The following is a 19,810-nucleotide window of genomic DNA, read 5'->3' as shown; positions in this document are numbered from 1 at the left end:
CTGCGGTTCAGGGTCAGGAGGCAGGTCTGCCCCCAGCCCCAGACTCTGACTCTGACTCATCGCTGTTCATCTCTGGGCCTAGAAACTGTCTGGGACAGACTGGATGGAGTGCCCATACGGATTCTGGGAAGATGGTGGAGCAGGAAGCACTAGGAATCTGTCTCCTTGCCTGGAAAACAATGGCACTGGCAGAATCTGTCTGATGTAACTATTTTGGAACTCTGGAGTCTGTTGAAGTCTTGCAACTTCCAGGGAAAGACTTGGACATAAACTGCAGTTAATTTTAGTCAATTTTAGCTCTGAGCACAGTAGCGGCTACCCACCCCCTGCCCCCACCTGCGGCAGGCAGCTGTGCATATGTTCCTGGAACAGCTTACACACAGTTGCAGGAGCCAGAGTGAGCAAAGAGGACCCTGTCCTCCAAGTATCAGGGTCTGTGTTCTTTTTTTTTTTTTTTGTGAGGAAGATCAGCCCTGAGCTAAGATCCATGCTAATCCTCCTCTTTTTGCTGAGGAAGACTGGCTCTGAGCTAACATCTATTGCCAATCCTCCTCCTTTTTTCCCCCCAAAGCCCCAGTAGATAGTTGTATGTCATAGTTCACATCCTTCTAGTAGCTGCATGTAGGACGCAGCCTCAGCATGGCCGGAGAAGCGGTGCGTCGGTGCGCGCCCAGGATCCGAACCTGAGCCGCCAGTAGCGGAGCGTGCACACTTAACCGCCAAGCCATGGGGCCGGCCCAGGGTCTGTGTTCTGATCACTGATTGCTGCTTCTGATCACAGAGGTGCCAACAAAGAAGGGTGCAGCCATTGTTGCACTCCCCCCATTGTTGGAAGCCCCTCCACTCTGGCTGAAGTGACTTCCAGGGGATTAAAAGGGCCAGTGTTGTTTCCCCCCTTTCATTATTTGCTTTTCCCCTTTTGGAGGCCAGACATTAAAGACTAGGACATTCATAAGCAAACTGCATGTACAGGAAAATTAGAAAGTGACTGTGCATGCTCAGGGAAAGGCACAGGCTCAGAAAAGACCTGAGAAGACCTTAAGTTTATACCCCAGGCTGATCCTCAGCACAGAGTGAGCCTACAACAACTAGAAAGAAAAAAAAAAAAATAACCGAAAACACCAAACCCTGGGGAAGGGGAAAATCTGATTCCAGTGTTACCACATTATTAGATTCAAATATCCATGTTCAACAGAAAATCTCAAGGTACACAAAGAAACGGGAAAGTATGGCTCATTAAAAGAAAAAATAAATCAACAGAATCCATCCCTAAAAGACCTAATGGCAGATATACTAGACCAAGACTTTAAAACACAGTCTTAAAAATGCTCAAATATAAAAAGGAAGATGTAGAGAAAGTCAAGAAAATCATATATAAACAAAATGGAAACATCAGTAAAAAGATAGAAAAAATAAAAAGAAACCAAAAAGAAATTCTGCAGTTAAATGAACATAACTGAAATGAAAAATTCACTAGAGGGAGTCAAAGAAAGATTTGAGCAGGGAGAAGAAAGAATCAGTGAACTTGAAGATAGGACAATGAAATTATCAAAGTTGAGGAACAGACAGAAAAAAGATTGAAGAAAAGTGAACAGAATCTAAGGGACCAGTGGGACACCATCAAGAGGACCAACATATGCATCATAGGTGTACAAGAAGGAGGAGAGAAAAATTGGCAGAAAAGAATATTTGAAGAAGTATGGCTGAAAACGTCCCAAATTTGATTAAAGACATGAATATAAATATCCAAGAAGTTTGACGAACTCCAATTAAGATGAACTCAAAGAAGCATACACTGAGACACATTATAATCAAAATTTCAAAAGACAAAGACAAAGAGAGAATCTTGAAAGCAGCAAGAGAGAAGCGACACATCACATACAAGGGATCCTCAACTAGATTATGAGCAGATTTCTCATCAGAAATATTAGAGGCAGAACACAGTGGGCCAATATACTCAAAGGGGTCAAAGAAAGAAACTGTCAGTCAAGAATCCTATATCCAGGAAAACTGTTCTTCAAAAGTGAGGGAGAAATCAAGACATTCCCAGATAAACAAAAGCTGAGGGAGTTTGTGACCACTAGACCTGCCTGCAAGAAATGTTCACAGGAGTCCTGCAGGTAAAACGAAAGGACACTCGACAGTGCCTCAAACACACTTGGAGAAATAAAGATCTCAGTAAAGGATAATACATGGGCAAGTAGAAAAGCTAGTATTATTGTAACAATGGTTCATAACTGTACTTTTTGGTTTCTACATAATGTAAGAGGCTAATACATTTAGAGAAAAAATCTATTATTAATGTAAAAGTTAGCATTACTGTAACTTTGGTGTGTAACTCCAAATCTTGCTTTTTACATAATTTAAGAGACTAATGCAGCTAAAAGAATTATTTGTTTATCTTTTGGGGCACACAATTATAAAGATGTAATTTTGTGACATCAACAACTGAAAAGAGTGAAGATGGAGTTATAAAGGAGCACAGTCTCTGTATGTTATTGAAGTTAAGCTGGTATAAATTGAAATTAGGATGTTATGAATTTAGGATGTTAAATGTAATCTCCATGGTAACCAAAAAGAAAATAGCTATAGAATATACACAAAAGGAAATTAAAAACAAATTTAAGCATTTCACTACAAAAAGAATTGAATAAGCACAAAAGAATACAGGAACACAGGAAATAAAACCCAAAAAGCTACAGGGAATATAGAACACAAATAGCACAATGACAGAAGTAAGTGCCTCCTTATCAGTAATTACTTTATGTGTAAACTCTCCAATCAAAAGACAGAGATTGGCAGAATGGATAAAAAGATATGATTTAACTATATTCTATTGACAAAAGACTCACTTAGATCCAAAGACACAAACAGGTTGAATGTGAAAGGATGGAAAAGATAGTCCATGCAAACAACAACCAAAAGAGAGCAAGAGTGGCTATACGAACATCAGACAGAATAGAATTTAAATAAAAAATGTTACAAGAGACAAAGAAAGACATTATAATTAATAAAAGCCTCGATACAACAAGAAGATATAACAATTGTAAACATTTATGCACCCAATGACAGACCATCAAAATATATGAAGCAAAAACTGACAGAATTGAAGGGAAAAATAGACAGTTTTACAATAATAGTTGGAGACTTCAACACCCCACTCACAATAATGGATAGAACAACCAGACAGAAGATAAGTAATAAAATAGAGGACTTAACACAATAGACCAACTAGATCTAATAGAAATATACAGAACACTCAACCCAATAACAACAGAATACACATTCTTTTCAAGTGCACAGGGGACATTTTCCAGGATAGACCATATGTTAGGCCACAAATTCAGTCTCAATAGATTTAAAAAGATAGCTATCATACAAAGTGTCTTCTCTAACAATGGGATGAAGTGAGAAATTAGTAACATAAAGAAAACTGGAAAATTCACAAAATTGTGGAAATTAAACAACACATTTCTAAACAACCAATGGATCTAAGAAGAAATCAAAGGGGAAATTAGAAGATACCTACAGATGAGTGAAAATGATAACACAACAGACCAAAACTTATGGGATGCAGCAAAAGCAGTACTAAAGGAGAAGTTTTTAGCTATAAATGATCACATTAAAAAAACGAGAAAGATCTCAAATCAACAGCCTAACTTTACAAGTTAAGGAACTAGAAAAAGAAGAACAAACTAAACGCAAAGCAAGAGGAAAGAAGGAAAAATAATAAAGATTAGAGCAGACATAAACGAAATAGAGAATAGAAAAACAATACAGAACATAAATGAAACCAAAAGTTGGTTCTTCAAAAAGATCAACAAAACTGACTAAACTTTAGCAAGATGAACAAAGAAAAAAAGAGAGAAGACTCAAATTACTAAAATCAGAAATGAAAGTGGGGACATTATAAACAATATAATAGATAAAAACAATGATAAGAGAGTACTATGATCAACCGTATACCAACAAATTGGATAACCTAGATGAAATGGACAAATTCTCAGAAACACAAAACCCACCAAGACTAAATCAAGAAGAAATAGACAATCTGAGTAGACCTATAACTAATAAGGAGACTGAAACAGTAAGCAAAAATCTCTCGACAAAGAAAAGCCCTGCACCTGATGGCTTTGCTGGTGAATTCCATCAAACATTTAAGGGAGAATTAATATCAATCCTTCTCAAACTTTTCCAAAAAACTGAAGTGGAGAGAACAATTCCTAACTCATTCTATGAGGCCAGTATAACCCTGATACAAAGCCAGACAAAGACACTGCAAGAAAAGAAAACTACAGACCAATATCCCTTATGAACATGGATGCAAAAATCCTCAACAAAATACTAGCAAACTGAATTCAGCAGCATATTTAAGGATTATACACCATGACCAAGTGGGATTTTATTCCTGGAATGCAAGGATGGTTCAACACATGAAATCAATCAATGAAATACCCCACATTAACAGAATGAAAGGGAAAAAACACATCATCTCAATTGATGAAGAAAAAGTATTTGACAAAATTCAACACTCTTGCATAAAAACACTCAACAAAAAAGGAACAGAAGAAAACTACCTCCACATAATAAAAGTCATATATGAAAGACCCACAGCAAACATCATACTCAATGGTGAAAGACTGAAAGCTTTTCTTCTAAGATCTGGAAAAAGGCAACGATGTTCATTTTCGCCACTTCTATTCAACATAGTACTGGAAGTTCTAGCCATAGCAATTAGGCAAGAAAAAGAAATAGGCATCCAAATTGCAAAGAAAGAAGTAAAGTTACCTGTTTGCAGATGATGTGATTTTATATGTAGAAAATCCTAAAAACTCCACAAAAAACTGTTATAACTAATAAACAAATTCAGCAAAATAGGAGTATACAAAGTCAACACACAGTTGCATTTCTTTTTTTGTGTGTGAGGAAGATCAGCCCTGAGCTAACATCTGCCAATCCTCCTCTTTTTTTTGCTGAGGAAGACTGGCCCTGGGCTAACATGCATGCCCATCTTCCTCCACTTTATATGGGATGCCACCACAGCATGGCTTGACAAGCGGTGTGTCAGTGCACGCCCGGGATCCGAACTGGCGAACCCCGGGCCGCTGCAGCAGAGCGCATGCAATTAACCACTTGTGCCACCGAGCTAGCCCCCTCAGTTGCATTTCTATACACAAATAATGAACAATATGAAAAGAAATTACAAAAACAGTTCCATTTACAATGGCATCAAAAAGAATAAAATACCTAGGAATTGACTTAACCAAGGAGGTGAAAGACTTGTACAATGAAAACTACAAAACATTGCTGAAAGAAATTAAAGAAGACATAAATAAATGGAACCACATCCCATGTCCATGGATTGGAAGAATTAATATTGTTAAAATGTCAGCATTAGCCAAAGTGATCTAAAAGTTCAATGCAATCCCTTCCTCAGCAAAAAGAGGAGGATTAGCATGGATGTTAGCTCAGGGTTGATCTTCCTAACAAAAAAAACAAAAAACAAAAAACAAAAACCAATGCATTAAAAGGATCATACATCATGATCAAGTGGTATTTATTCCAGGGATGAAATTGTGGTTCAATATTCATAAATCAATCAATATGCAATACCACATTAACAAAATGAAGGATAGAAATCATATGATCATTTCAATAGATGCAGAAAACACATTTGACAAAATTCAACATCCACTTATGATGAAAACTCTAAACAAAGTGGGTATAGGGGGAACATACCTAAACATAATAAAAGCCATATATGACAAGCCCACAGCTAACATCATACTCACAGGTGAAAAACTGAAAGCTATCCCTCTAAGAACAGGAACCAGACAAGGATGCCCACTCTCACCACTCATATTCAACGTAGTACTGGAAGTCCTAGCCAGAGCAATTAGGCAAGAAAAAGAAATAAAAGGCATCCTAATCAGAAAGGAAGAAGTAAAACTGTCACTATTTGCAGATAACATGATATTATACATAGAAAACCCTAAAGATTCCATCAAAAAACTATTAGAAGTCATAAATTTATTCAGTAAAGTTGTAGGATACAAAATCAATATACAAAAACCTGTGGCATTTCTATCTACTAATAAAGAACTATCAGAAAGAGAAATTTTTGAAAACCTACTTACAATTGCATGAAAAAGAATAAAATACTTAGCATTAAATTTAGCCAAGGAGGTGAAAAATCTGAACACTGAAAACTGTGAGACACCGACGAAAGAAATTGAAGACGACAAAAAAAAAAGGAACTATATTCTGTGCTCATGGATTGGAAGACTTAATATTGTTAAAATGTCCCTACTACCCAAAGCTATCTGCCGATTCAATGCAATCTCTATCAAAATTCCAATGGCATTTTCACAAAAATAGAACAAACAATCCAGGGCCGGCCCCGTGGCTTAGCGGTTAAGTGCGTGAGCTCCGCTACTGGCGGCCCGGGGTTCGGATCCCGGGCACGCACCGACGCACCGCTTCTCCGGCCATGCTGAGGCCACGTCCCACATACAGCAACTAGAAGGATGTGCAACTAGGACATACAACTACCTACTGGGGCTTTGGGGCAAAAAAAGGAGGAGGATTGGCAACAGACGTTAGCTCAGAGCCGGTCTTCCTCAGCAAAAAGAGGAGGATTAGCATGGATGTTAGCTCAGGGCTGATCTTCCTCACAAAAAGAAAAAAAGTTTCAAAAATGAAAAAGAACAAACAATCCTAAAATTTGTATGGAACCACAAAAGACCCCAAATAGCCAAGGCAATCTTGAGAAAGAGGAACAAAGCTGGAGGTATCACACTCCCTGATTTTAGTAATATAAAGCTACAGTAATCAAAATAGCAAGGTACTGGCATAAAAACAGACACATAGATCAATGGAACAGAATAGAGAGCCCAGAAATAAACCCAGGCATATATGGTCAATTTATGACAAAGAAGCCAAGAATATACAACGGGGAAAGAACAGCCTCTTCGATAAATGGTATCGGGAAAACTGGACAGCCACATGAAGAACGACACTGGACTGTTATCTTACACCACACACAAAAACTAACTCAAAATGAATTAAAAACTTGAATGTAAGACCTGAAACCATAAAACTCCTAGAAGAAAACAGAGGCAGTAAGCTCCTTGATATAGGTCTTGGTGATGATTTTTTTGAATCTGACACCAAAAGCAAAGGCAACAAAAGCAAAAATAAACAAGTGAGACTACATCAAACTAAAAAGCTTTTGCACAACAAAGGAAACCACCAACAAAATGAAAAGGCAGGCTACCGAACGGGAGAAAATATTTGTAAATCATATATCTGACAAGGGGCTAATATCAAAAATATATATAAGGAACTCATACAACTCAATAGCAAGAAAACAAACAATCCAATTAAAAAATGGGCAGAGGCTCTGAAGAGACATTTTTCCAAAGAAGATATACAAATGGCCAACAGGTACATGAAAATATGGCCAACATCACTAGTCATCAGGGAAACGCAAATCAAACCCACGAGTCCCTCACACCTGTCAGAATGGCTATTATCAAAAAGACAAGAAATAACAAGTGTCGGCAAGGGTGTGGAGAAGAGGGAACACTTGTGCACTGTTGGTGGGAATGTAAATTGGTGCAGCCATATGGAGGGTCCTCAAAAAATTAAAACTAGAACTACTATATGATCCAGCAATTCCACTTCTGGGTATTTATCCAAAGAAAATGAAAACACTAACTCAAAAAGATATATGCACGCCTGTGTTCACTGTAGCACTATTCACAATAGCCAAGACATGGAAGCAACCTAAATGTCCTTTGAAGCATGAATGGATAAAAAATGTAGTATGCATACATACACACACACACACACACACAGAGGAATATTATTCAACTATAAAAAAGAAGATCTTGCCATTTGCAACAACATGGCTGGACCTTGAGGGCGTTATGCTAAGCGAAATAAGTCAGACAAAGACAAATACCACACGTGGAATCTAAGAAAACAAACAAAAACTAAAACTCTCGAACTCATAGACAGAGAACTCATAGATACAGGCTGGTGGCTGCCAGAGGGGAGTGGTGAAGGGGGTCAAAAGGTACAAACTTCCATTTATAAGATAAATAAGCCCTGGGGATGTAATGTACAGCATGGGGGCTAGAGTCAATACTGTATTGTATATTTGTAAGTTGCTAAGAGAGTAGATCTTAAAAATTCTCCTCACAAGAAAAAAAAATGTGTAACTATGTGTGGTGATGGATGCTAACTAGACTTACTGCGGTAATCATTATGTTGTATACCTGAAACTAATGTGTTATATGTCAATGATATCTCAACTGAAAAAAAAGGAAGGAGATTTTGACACCTGCTACCACATGGATGAATACTGAGGACATTATGTAAGTGCAATAAGCCAGTCACAGAAGGACAGATACCAGGCGATCCTACTTCCACTTACAGGATTCTAAGAGGTACCTTAGAGGAGTCGAATTCATAGAGACGAAGTGGATGGCAGGGGCCAGGGGCTGGGGAGGGGGACAAGGAGTGAGTGTTTAATGGGGCCAGAGTTTCACATTTACAAGATGAAAAGAGTTATGGGGATGGAAGGTGGTGACGGCTGCACAACAGTGTGAATGTATTTAATACCACTGAACTATACACTTAAAAATTATCGTTATGTTATGTGTATTTTAACACAATAAAAAGAAAAAAGAGTGCCCGTCCCAGCTACTGCACTGGGCCTGACAGGGTGGGACAGGAGGGGACAGAGAGCAGATGAGGAAGCCCCAGACCTCCCCTTGCCACTCTTGGATCCCGGCCAAGTCCCTTCCAGCTCTTCTACTTGTGAAATGGGATCATGCAGCCAGCTCACAGGTGTGGGGAGTAAGTGACCAGGTGATGTACCTGCTGGCAGACACCTGGCCCAGAGCAGGGCTTAGTAAATGCCCCACATCTAAAGCTAACAGCAAACTAGCAGTGTGGGGCCTGGGGTCAGGGGCAATGTCACCCCCTACCCAAGATGCATCCAGAGTGCAGGCCCAGCTCACACGCCTGTGTGCAGAGAGAGGCTGGCCTGCGCCCCAGTCAACCCAGCAGCTCAGGGAGCCCACTCTGGGGTACCTCAGCTGAGTGACTCTCCGCCAGCATCACAGACAGGGGTGCCATGCCTCTCCCGCTGGGGTGGGGGGCGCAAGCTAGGAGGGAGGTGAGGGCAGCTGGTCAGGGCCAGGACACCCAACACACGGGCAGAGGGAAAGGCTCCAGCTCCTCCCAGCCCTGGGCACCACTCGTTGTCAGCACCAGCCCACCATACCTGGCCGCAGGATGGGCAGGCACGAGGGTCCTGCTGGCCTGCGGCCCAAGCACAAAACCAGGTAAGGAGAACAGTCTGGAGGTTCCCCAATCAGTCAGACATAGAATCACCATGTGACCAGCAATTCCACTTGAAAGCAGGCACGCAAACAGATACTTGCACACCCATGTTCACAGCAGCACTATTCACGATTGCCAAAAGGTGGAAACAACCCAGGTGTCCCTTGGCGGGTGAATGGATCAACACAGGTGGTCCATCCACACAAGGGAATATTCTTCAGACTTAAAAAGGAAGGAAATTCTGACACATGCTACAACACGGATGAACCTTGAGGACATTGTGCTGAGCGACATAAGCCACAAAAGGACAAATCCTGTAGGGTTCCACTCATATGAGGTCCCTGGAGGAGTCAGGTTCACAGAGACTGAAAGCAGATGGTGGGTGCCAGGGGCTCGAGGAGGGGGACAGGGTTGTTGTTTAATGGGGATGGAGTTCCAGATTTACAGAATGAAAAGACTTCTGGGGATAGATGGTGGTGACGGCTGCACAACAATGTGAATGTACTTAATGCCACTGAGCTGCACACTTAAAATAACTTTTATATTATTTATATTTTGCCAGAATAAAAGAAAAAGTTTTTTAATCTAAAACTAGGTGAGCTGCTGCCCCAGGGATGGGGGGACTGTCTGCCCAGGCCACCCCTCAGCAGCCCCTGCCAGCCACACACTCAGGGGACCCTCTCCTAAACTAGGCCAAATTCCTGCAATTCCTCTCACTAAGATGCTCCTGGCCTGGCCTACAGCAATTTCTGAAAAGTCACCTCTGCCTTGAAGCCTTCCGGGCTTGAGTGAGGAGCTCCTGCTCCGAGTTCATCGCCTCGGCCTTGCAGGCACATACTCCAGTCCTGGCCGAGCCTTGAGGACTGGTCCCCTGGGCCACTCACACACAGACACTCTTCAGTCCTGGCTATGGAAAACACGCCCGGAGCAGGAGAGTCTCCACACAGTCGCCCCAGACCGTGTGTCTTGTCAGAAATGAAGATTTCCTTGCTGAGCCCAAACCTCACACATTGGAAGGCCCAGGTGCTCTCAGAATTGGTTTCACCTGCTGCTCTGGGCGAGTCAGACAGCCAGGTGACAGGCATCAAAGTACCAAAAAACTGTCACCCACCTGCCAACCCAGTGAAAAAGCTGAGACCCCCGTCCCTCTGGGGCATCAGACCCCAGGCTCAAAGGGGAGACTCTGTCATTTGTGCCAACTAGGTAGGCAACTTGGAGGAAGTGCCGAGGCACCGCCTGCCCGGGACAGGGACCCCCACTCAGGCCTTGCAGAGGAATGGACCCAGGTGCCCCCACCCACCCAGGCCTGTAGTGAGGATATCCCCTCTGGGAGACTGTGAGACGGGGAGTCCGCATTGGGGCACATAATGGGGAGGATCGGGAGCAGGTCCTGTGGGAGATGCAGGGACCCCCCAGACTGCCTCCCTCCCAGCCGCCCTCACATGGCCAGCTGGCCAGGTCTTCCCATGTCTACTCCAAAAAACCCCAGGCCTAGAGATTAGAGGCAGCCCAGGCCCATCCTGTGCCCTGCTGTCAGAGCCAACGCCACATGGACCCCACTCCAGGATGCCCTGCTCCTGGCTAGCTGTGGTCGGGAAGAGCAGCCATGAGCCAGTCCATGTGACACACCATCCCTCCTGCTGCCCCCATCAATGCCAGCGTGGCCCCCAGTCACCCATCTGGGCCACAGCAGGGACAGGAGGCCCCAGAGGCACCCCACAGTGGCACAGAACATGCACAGACCACATGGGCTTCAGCCGAGAAGCAGAGACCATGGGCGGCATTGCACGGGGTCACAAGGGGGAAGAAGGGCAGCAGGTCTCATCTCCTGACCCTGTGGAGCAGGGCAGAAGGCCGGAAGCGGGCACAGCAGAGCAGGCGGGGCTGGGGCTGGGGCTGGCGTCAGGAGACCTGGTCTGCCTTTGAGGCACCAAGTCCCCTAAGACAGCTCAAGTTCTCAAGGCCTCAGTCTCCCCAGCTGTAAAATGGAGGCAACTGCCCACATCTCGCCTGCTCTACAGGGCTACCAGACAGAGGAGGCAAGATGCTGATGTCATGGGCCAATTCTGAAAAATGAGAGGCTTGGCCCAAGGCCAGGGAAAGCTGGGCTCCTCGAGAGCTGACTGCTCCAGAGCCCAGCGTGCCTGCCTCGGGGCAATGGCCCCTGGCCCCACTGGGTGGGCTGGGCATGGCAGCTGCAGGGCCCACCATGCCAAGGAAGACCCCTCTCCCTCCTGCGAGGCTGGGGGGCCCAGAAGTGGCTGGAGGGAGGCTCTGGTCCAAAGAAGCCGCTCCTGGGCAGTGCGGCCAGGAAGGAGAGGGTCAGGGCCCTCATCTCCCCAGGCCAAGCCTGAGAGCGGGCCGTGCTGACCACCTGTTCTCACCGACCTCGCCCTGGCATGGCCAGCTTTCCTGGACAAGTGGAAATACAGGTCTGGGAAAGGGGGGTGGGGAGAGTCTGGGGTGAGCCCAGCTGGCAGAAGCAGCGCACAGCAGCGATGGCACTGCCGCCCCCACCGCACCGCCGGGGCGGGCCCAGTGCTGTCCTGTGTGCACGAGGCGGGAGCGGGAAAGGCCGTCTCAGCCTGCCCGGCTTCCAGAAAAGCCTGTCATTGCCTCCTCTCTGGGACACTCAAGCGGCCAACCAGACGATTGCTAGGACCTGGGGCTGTCAGAGACCCCTCCCAGCCCAGGGGGTGGGCAACAGGGCAGAGCTGGGGACTGGGTCCTATTTTGGGGGTATCCAGAGGCTGTGCATCTCAAACAGGTGTCTTGGGACAGATGCAGTGTCTTCCCACCTTCCCTCTCTGGGGGGCCTCGGCCACTCCATGGTGCTAGGTTTGTTCTAAGGGGCTCAGACTAGGAGCCCCCAGTGGAGTGTCCAGTGACCTCTGGAGTGCCTGGGGGACAGCCCCTGAGTTAGGCCACCCTCCAGGGTGGGGGCATGAACAGGTGAGCCTCTAGGGGCTGTGCCTGCCCACTCCCCACGGCCCCCCAGGCCCCGACCTGCAGAGGACCAGCCAGGGGCTGCCTGCTGGGAAACAGAGTCCTGCTGGTCTGAGAGCCCAGCCTTTCCTGTTCCTGCCAAGGCAGGACGAGTTGCCCCAGGAAGGAAGAGGAAGCACCCCAGGACACTAGCGCCTTGGAAATCACCCCAGAGCAGTGGCCACCCGGGAGCAAAGTCCAGGAGATGCCTGCCGGCAGGATGAAGTGCAGGTGGACCGAGTGCCTGTTCCGAGTCGCACCTGCCCCCTGCCCCACCTGAACCAGCCACCTGCCCCAGAGCAGTTGGGCGTGGGGCTGGGGGAGGGGAGCTCGCTCCCACCGGGTCCACGTGGAGGCGGCCGGGGCTTCCTCCTCCTGCTGGGTGCACGAGGGTGGCTCCAGGGGGAGGCCCATGACGTCACCTCCAAGTGGCAGGGAGCCAGGTGGACCCCACACCCACGCACGGAAGCCCGCCGGCCGGCTCGACCGTTCTCCCCCTGCAGCCGGTCGCCCGCCGCGATTTCCTCTTTCTTTGCGGAGCCCCGGCTTTCGCAACGCGGCGGCGGTCCCCGGGTGACAGCGAGACACGCAGCCTGGGGGGGAGGGTAGGCGACACAGCCTCAGGCCTGGGGCCGAGGGCAGGCGACGTCCGGGTCCCCGCAGGTGCACGCCGGGCCCGCGCCCCACCCGAGCGGGGACCAAGCAGCGCGGCCCGCACCCCCAGCCACGCAGGCGCCGCAGCACCCCTCCCGGGCCCTGAGGCGAGCATCCAGGCCGGCACCCACCCAGACCAGCACCTACCCTGGGCGCACCCACCCAAGCCCGCACCCAGCCAGGCCCCGCACCCACCTGGCTCGCACCCCCCCGGCCCGCACCTACCCGGGGCGCCGCAGTCAGCACAGTACCCGTTCCCCGGCCGCTGTAGCAGCTCCTGGACGGCCCTCCGCCGCTCCTTGGCCATGGCCGCGATGCCGCCCGCCCGCGAGGCCGGGGCCGGGCTAGGAGCGTCCGCCCCGCCGCGCTAGAGCCCCGCACAGGCCGCCCGCCGCCGCCGCCCCTGCGCCATCCTGGGCGGCCTCAGCCCGCGCGCCGGTTCCGCATTCCTCCCGCCCGGCCCGGCTCCGCCGCCGCCGCCGCTCGTGTCGCCGCCGCGGCCGCCGAGCGTGTGCCAGCGCGGGGCCCGGGGTGCACGGCGCGCTCTGGCCGGCGCGGCCCGCGGGCGGCCCCCAGCGGCGCGGGCGGGCGGGCGGACGGCCTCCTTCCGCCCGGCCCGGCGCCCCCAGCCCGCGGGCCCCGGGGACGCGCCCAGGGAGGGCTCCCCGCCGCCGCCCACCCCTATCCGGGCACAGCGTGCCACCTGCCCCGGCACAATGCCGCCAGCCACACTGGTGGTGGGGGCTTGAAGGAACCAAATAATTGCCAGCCCGGCTGGGGTCATCCGTGCAGTCATTCGGGCCTGAAACGGCGCCTGGACACCTACTGTGCGCCCCCCAGGCTGCGCACCATTCCCAGTGGGCACCCTGGGAATTGCTGAAGGAAGGGGTGCATGCCCAGCGCTGGGGACTGGGGGCTCACACCATCCCTGCCCTGGGAGGAGATGGCTAGCGGGTGACAAGCTCCAGTGTCCGTGGGCTCAGTTGGAAGAAGGGCCCCCACCCTCCATCCACGGCAGGGACAGGATAAAGCTCTCCTGCATCAGGAGGCCAGGGAACAACACACTAGTGTGACATGGGGAGAGATGGAGGTGCAACAAAAAGATGGACAGGCAACAAAAAGGTGTTTTCTCCTCTGCATGCTCCTGCATTGTTTCAAGTTCTTTCCATTTTCTTCTTAAATTGTGAATGCAAGGATACATCTTGATAAAAACTAATTGAAACAGTACCAGACAGGAAAATTACTACCTTTCCCAGCCCCGCCCCTGGCGAGTCTGAGCCAACCATGGCCAACAATCTCGTAGCATCCTTCCAGAATGGTCCGAAGCCTATTGGAACACCAAGGGAGTCCCTATTCCTTCCCATCTGCCTCTGGGGTTTTTTGGTATGGTTGCATGCTACTCAAAGCTCAGCTGGACCATAACTTGTCCACCCAGTTGCTGGCTGAGGGGCATTTTGGGCATTTTCAGTTGGTCAGAATCACAGAAAGGCTGCACAGCCTGCCCTAGTCCACAACCAACATCTCTGCAAGTGTTTCGGTGGAACCTCTGGGACAAGGAGCAGCAGGGCATTTAAATTGGGGATGGATCCTGCAACTGGCCTCCACTGAGGCTGCGTGAGTGCGGCTCCCGGTGCTCTGGCCAACACAGCATCACGGCTTCCAGAGCCTTGCCCATCTTGCAGGCAGAGGTGAGAGCCTGCTTTGGTTTGCATGTCTAAATCCCGAGTCCTGTGGCACTGTGTGCTTTAACTGGTCACACGTCTTCCTCGCCATCAGACTGGAGCTTTTCTGGGTAGGGACAGGTGGCATTTTCATCTCTGGGTCCCCATGCCAGAGTCAGAATCTGCCACACAGCACGAGCGTGGAGAATGCCACCTAATGAGGACAGACCAATGTTAATAATAACAACAGTACAGCTATGGACAGGCATTAGAACCCCTTACATGTATTTTCTTATTTAACCCCCAGTTTACAGATGGGGAAACTGAAGCATGAAGGAATTCAATCACTTGCCCTAGGCCACACGTGGCTTCTACGTGGCAGGACTGGGATGAACATATAACTGTGTGACAGAGAGACCGGCACCCTGGTGGGTCATCTGAGGGCCCAGAGGGCAGTCATTACACCAACTAAGGAGGCCTTGACCTCGTCCAGGGAGGTGGGAGGGAGCGAGGATTCGAGAAGAGAAGTTAGGACATGAAACAGATTCCCAAGAGAGGAGAGCTGCCGAGACCTGCGGTCCCTGTTCCGGGCTTCCAGGCTGGAGGGCAGCCATCCTGGGGGTCCCCACTGGTCCCCACTGGCTGCTGTCAGGGCCAGGGTATGGGAGTACAGGACTCACACAGAACCCAGAAGGTGACAGCACAGCCCAGGGTGGGCTGGACCCAGGTAAGGGCTGGCCAAGGGTGGCTCAGGGTCCTCGGGGCTGGTGAGGGATCTGCACGGGGAGGCCTCCTCTCTTGCTCACAGCCCACCTGCCAGCAAGCCCTGTTGGTCTCTGAGCTGCCTGCTCTCCCTGCCTCTCGGCCCCCTTACCAGCTGTCCCTGGCCTGCAAGGCCGAGCAAAGGCCCCCCAGTCCTAATTACTCAGGCATCTTCTGGGCCTGGGTAGGGGCCTAGACAAGACCTGATGCCCACCTGCCGATGACCACTCAGCCACGCTGAGCAGCCCCCAGGCAGTGAGCTCCTTGAGGGCAGGTCTGTCTCCCCCAGCATCCCCTCGGCACAGGGGAGTCCACACACGGTAGGTCCATGGGCAACTCGGGTAGGTAACTGCAAGGTGAGACCAGGGCCCCTGCCCCCAGCCCCTGGGGCATCTCAGCAGAGGCAGGGCTGGCTCTGCCCAGGGAAGGAGTGAGATGGATGAAGCATTCCAGGGGTCAGGCCAGGCCAGGGCCCCTGGGAGGTGATGGGCCCTGCCCTCAGCCTGGCACTCAGCCTCTCTCAGCAGAGCAGCCACTTTCCATGGGCCACTGACGGGGGCCCTGCCAGGCTCCCTTCCCTGCAGAGGTGACCCCTTCCCTGGACACCTGGAGACCGTGGGTGCTGCCCCTCAACTGCCTGCCACCATCGGCTCTTCTTCTGCCCTGACACCTGTTGTCTCCAGATCGTGAGGAAATTCTGTAATCAGGTGGGGTTTGGCACTCCTGCCTGAGATGGAGGGGACGCACCGAGCCCAGAGGAGGTGGCCAGCGTGAGGGTCAGTCTCGCCCACCCACGGCCCAGCACAACCCCGGGCACACAGGCAGTGCTCAGCGAATGCTCGTTGACATGGGCAACGGCTTTCTGGGCAGCTGTGCCCTTCCTTCCCCAGGACTAGGGGGTGGCCCCAGACCCCTCCCCTTGACAGTACGCATCGAGCACCTGCTGCATTCAGAGCCCCTGGTAAGTCTGAGGAGCTCACCGTCTGATTAGGGGAGGAGACAGGGGCCCTGAGGGCACCCAGCAGAGGAAGTGTCCACCTCCCCTGCCAGTGCCCACTGGCATGAAATGGTGGGTTTGGGTTGAATTAGCACTGGCCCTAGGATGGGAGGGGTAGACAGTGGGTGCTGCCTTCCAGAACCAGACCCCACCCTCAGGCCCTCCCACAGACACATCGTGGCTCTTAGGCTGAGCGACCACAAGGTCCCAGGGTGGCATTGGGCAAGACGGGCACAGAGAAGGAACCAGCCCAGGCCCACCTGATTCAGCCCAGAACCCTCCCGGAGCCTCACTCCCTCCTCTGGCCCTTGTCTGGCAGGGCTGTGGCCACATCCTTCTGCCCTTGCCCTCCCTCCTCCCTGGGCCTGCTCCATGCCAGACCCCAGAAGGGACCCCTGCAGGTCTTCCCAGGAGTGGGGGAGCTGGGGATTCAGTGAGTGTCAGTCCCCCGGAATCAGCCCTCCATTGGGCGCCCAAGTGTCGGGGGAGCCCAAGGAGAGCAAGCACGATCCTCAGGGAGCCAGACCCCCAGAAGGGTGGTGATGGCATGAAGAAGGCCGCTAAAATGCAAGACGAGACGTGCCTGGCCACAGGGTATAGCTTCCTGGTGTGGCTGGGGACAGTTCCTGTTTTAAAGTAAGCCCTCATGCAATGCAATTCCTGCAGCCACTGCTCAGCCTCCAGCCCCACCCCCAACAAAAAGAGAAACAGAGAAACCAAAAAGAAAGATGATCCACGACACGGCAACCTTACTCAGGAGCTTTGCACAAGAGAGGCTTAAACGCAAATAAACATGGCAGTACAGAGCGCACCTCCCTCAGCATCAATAATTCACAGCCTGAAGTAAGGCAGAGCAGGGAGCGGGGGCCAGATGGGTCCCTGGGACCGAAGATGGTTCCACACCATTGTCTGGGAGTGGCACTAGCCCCAGAAACCCGCTCGTAAGGCGGGGGTCTCCAGGGGGGTCCCCAAAGATGACATGCAGGGGTGGGGCCTCTCCGTGGAGGTGGGGGTGCCAAGGTTTGCTTAGTGGGTTTGGAGCCATTTAAAAATATATTTTTCTTGGTTTCCCAAAGAGAAACGGCATCTGGCACGAGAGGAGCGTGGGTCTGGAAGGCTCTTCAGGCCCCCTGAGGCAGCGCTCTCTCCTGCCAGGACGGATGGGCGCCTGACCCCGCAGCTGAAGCCTCTTCAGGCAGTCACCTTCACTGGGACAGGGTGGGCACCAATGGGGACAGGTCTTCTGGGGGTGGCTGCCACTTTCAGGTTTGGGGAGAAAGGTGAGATCCACCATAGGACCAGGGGATTGTGCCCTTTCCCTGGCCCTGCTCCCTTCCAGCAATCACCACGGAGCTGTGGATTCTAAGTTCACATGCAAATAGGTGCAACTCAAAAAAATTCCCTTATAAAGAACTCTTACCAGTCAGTAATAAAAAGACAAGTGACCAAATTCAACAACGGGAAAAGGATCTGAACAGACATTTCTTCAAGGAAGACATACAGACGGCCAAGAGGCACATGAGAAGCTGCTCGACACCATCAGTCTTCAGGGAAACGCACATCAGGACCGCCAGGAGACTCCCCCCACCCATTGGGACAGCGAGGACTTAAAGACAGAAGATGACAAGGGTCGGCAAGGATGTGGAGAAGTCAGGACCCTCATACAAGCTGTGGGCTGTAAGATGGTGCAGCCGCAGTGGGAACAGTCTGGCGGTTCCTCAAACGGTTAAACCCAGAGACACCATGTGACCCAGCCAGTCCACTCCTGGGGACATACCCGAGAGGAACGAAAACACACACCCCCTCAAAGATCAGTACGTGAGTGCTCACAGCAGCGTCACTCACAACAGCCAAAGGTGGAAACAACCCAAGTGCCCACCAATGGATGAAGGATAACACAACGTGGTGTGTCCACGTGATGGAATACTGTTCAACCACACAAAGGGATGAGGCACCAACACCTGCTAAATGGGGATGAACCTTGAAAACGTGATGCTCCGTGAGATAAACCAGTTGCAGAAGGACAAATACTGTGTGACTCTGCTGATGAGTCCTATCCACACGGGTCCCCAGATCTGGGAAGTGTTTTCCACTGTGTTTAAATAAGAACTGAGCATGAGAACGTGTTTCTCATGTCTGTGCTCTGAACCTGGCGTCACAGGCCCCTGTGCTGAGCCCACTTGGCCCCCACGGAATCAAGGGGGTCCTTCATCCCCCCTCAGCAGCCCTATGAGAGGCTGGTATCACGCCCCTTGGCGGATGGGGAGACTGAGGCTGGGAGGCAATGGGTCACACAGCTCACGAGGGTAGTCTCCAGGATCAGATCACAGGTCTGAGGCCAAGACGAGCAGCAGGGACCCCCCTCACCCCCTCCGCAGACAGAGGAGGCTGAGAAGCCTTGCAGCCTGAGAGAGCACAGGGAGGAAGGTGTGGGAGCAACACACAGTTCATCAGGTTCTCCACACTGCAGACCATGCTGCCTGCCTCTGAGCCGGGTCTGCTGCCACCGAGTCCATGAACCAGCATGGCAGCACGGACCTCAGACGGGGGCGACTGGACGGGGCACTGGACATGGGGCTTGTATCTTCCAGAGAGGGTCCCTCTGTCTATCCCCGTCCCATCCACCCATCCAGCCATCCATCCTTCATCTCTCTATCTTCCCTCCTACCTCATCTTCCAGAACATGACTGATATTCCTCCACCTCCCATTGAGACGTGGGATCTACGTTCTCACCTTGAATTTGGGGGAGCTTGTGACTGCCCCAACCAGCACAGGAAGGCTGCAGGACACCCCGTGACTTCTGAGGCCAGGTCAGAACAGGATGCAGCTTCCACCTGGCGTGTGCACTCTCTCTCTGTGTCTGTCTCTTTCTCCGTCTCTATCTCTGTCTCTCTGTCTCTCTCTCTCTCTGTGTTCGTCTCTGTCTCTGTCTCTCTATATCTCTCTCTTGCTCTCTCTCCTTGGGAGCCTGAGCAGTCAGGTATGAAGCCCAGCTTTCCTGAAGCCACTACGCTGCAGAGACCACATGGAGAGAGCCCAGAGAGGGGCAAAGCCTGGGCCGGCTCTCTCAGCCTCAGCTGCTGGAGTCCTCCCAGCTTGGGTGCGGCCACCCAAGTGCGTGGCCTCAAGTGACGCGGCCTCAGGTACTACTTGGCAAGAACAGCCGCCGAGCACAGCCCATCCCAGAGCCGAGGGAACGGTAGCCACAAAGTGCAGTTGTTTGAAACTAAGTTTGGGGCGGCTTGCAGCCCAGTGAGGGCTAACCGGCCAGGGTGGTCTCCGGAAACCTGGGCCCCACGGTCACGTCCAGGCCTCTCTCAGGGCCACATGCCTCAGAAGCCCATGGCCTAGTAGACTCCTGCACCCCAGGCCGGGCCCTAGGGGCTGGGCAGCCCG

The 19,810-nt window shown here is 50.7% G+C and overlaps 1 protein-coding gene across 3 annotated transcripts in view; it reads right to left on the bottom strand.

Annotated features, from left to right (window-relative positions):
* The window catches only part of ADAP1 (ArfGAP with dual PH domains 1), a 73,526-nt gene extending 54,348 nt beyond the window's left edge, over positions 1–19,178 (bottom strand). Inside the window, exon 1 of one of the 3 annotated variants that reach the window (XM_058569448.1) lies at positions 19,082–19,178. Coding sequence is in view for 1 of the 3 variants with exons in the window: in XM_058569450.1 (XP_058425433.1) it covers positions 13,219–13,300 (82 nt within the window). In the remaining 2 variants the exon portion in view is untranslated. Of the gene's footprint in view, positions 1–13,218; positions 13,405–19,081 lie in introns of those variants that run through there. The other 2 variants (XM_058569450.1, XM_058569447.1) reach the window with 2 other exon arrangements.
* Positions 19,179–19,810: the final 632 nt, after the last annotated feature.

This window comes from Diceros bicornis, chromosome 26 (assembly GCF_020826845.1).
Source record: "Diceros bicornis minor isolate mBicDic1 chromosome 26, mDicBic1.mat.cur, whole genome shotgun sequence".
Taxonomy (NCBI): Eukaryota; Metazoa; Chordata; class Mammalia; order Perissodactyla; family Rhinocerotidae; genus Diceros; species Diceros bicornis.
The sequence above is the reverse complement of the archived record's forward strand: the minus strand, read 5'-3'. Positions and strand labels throughout refer to the sequence as shown.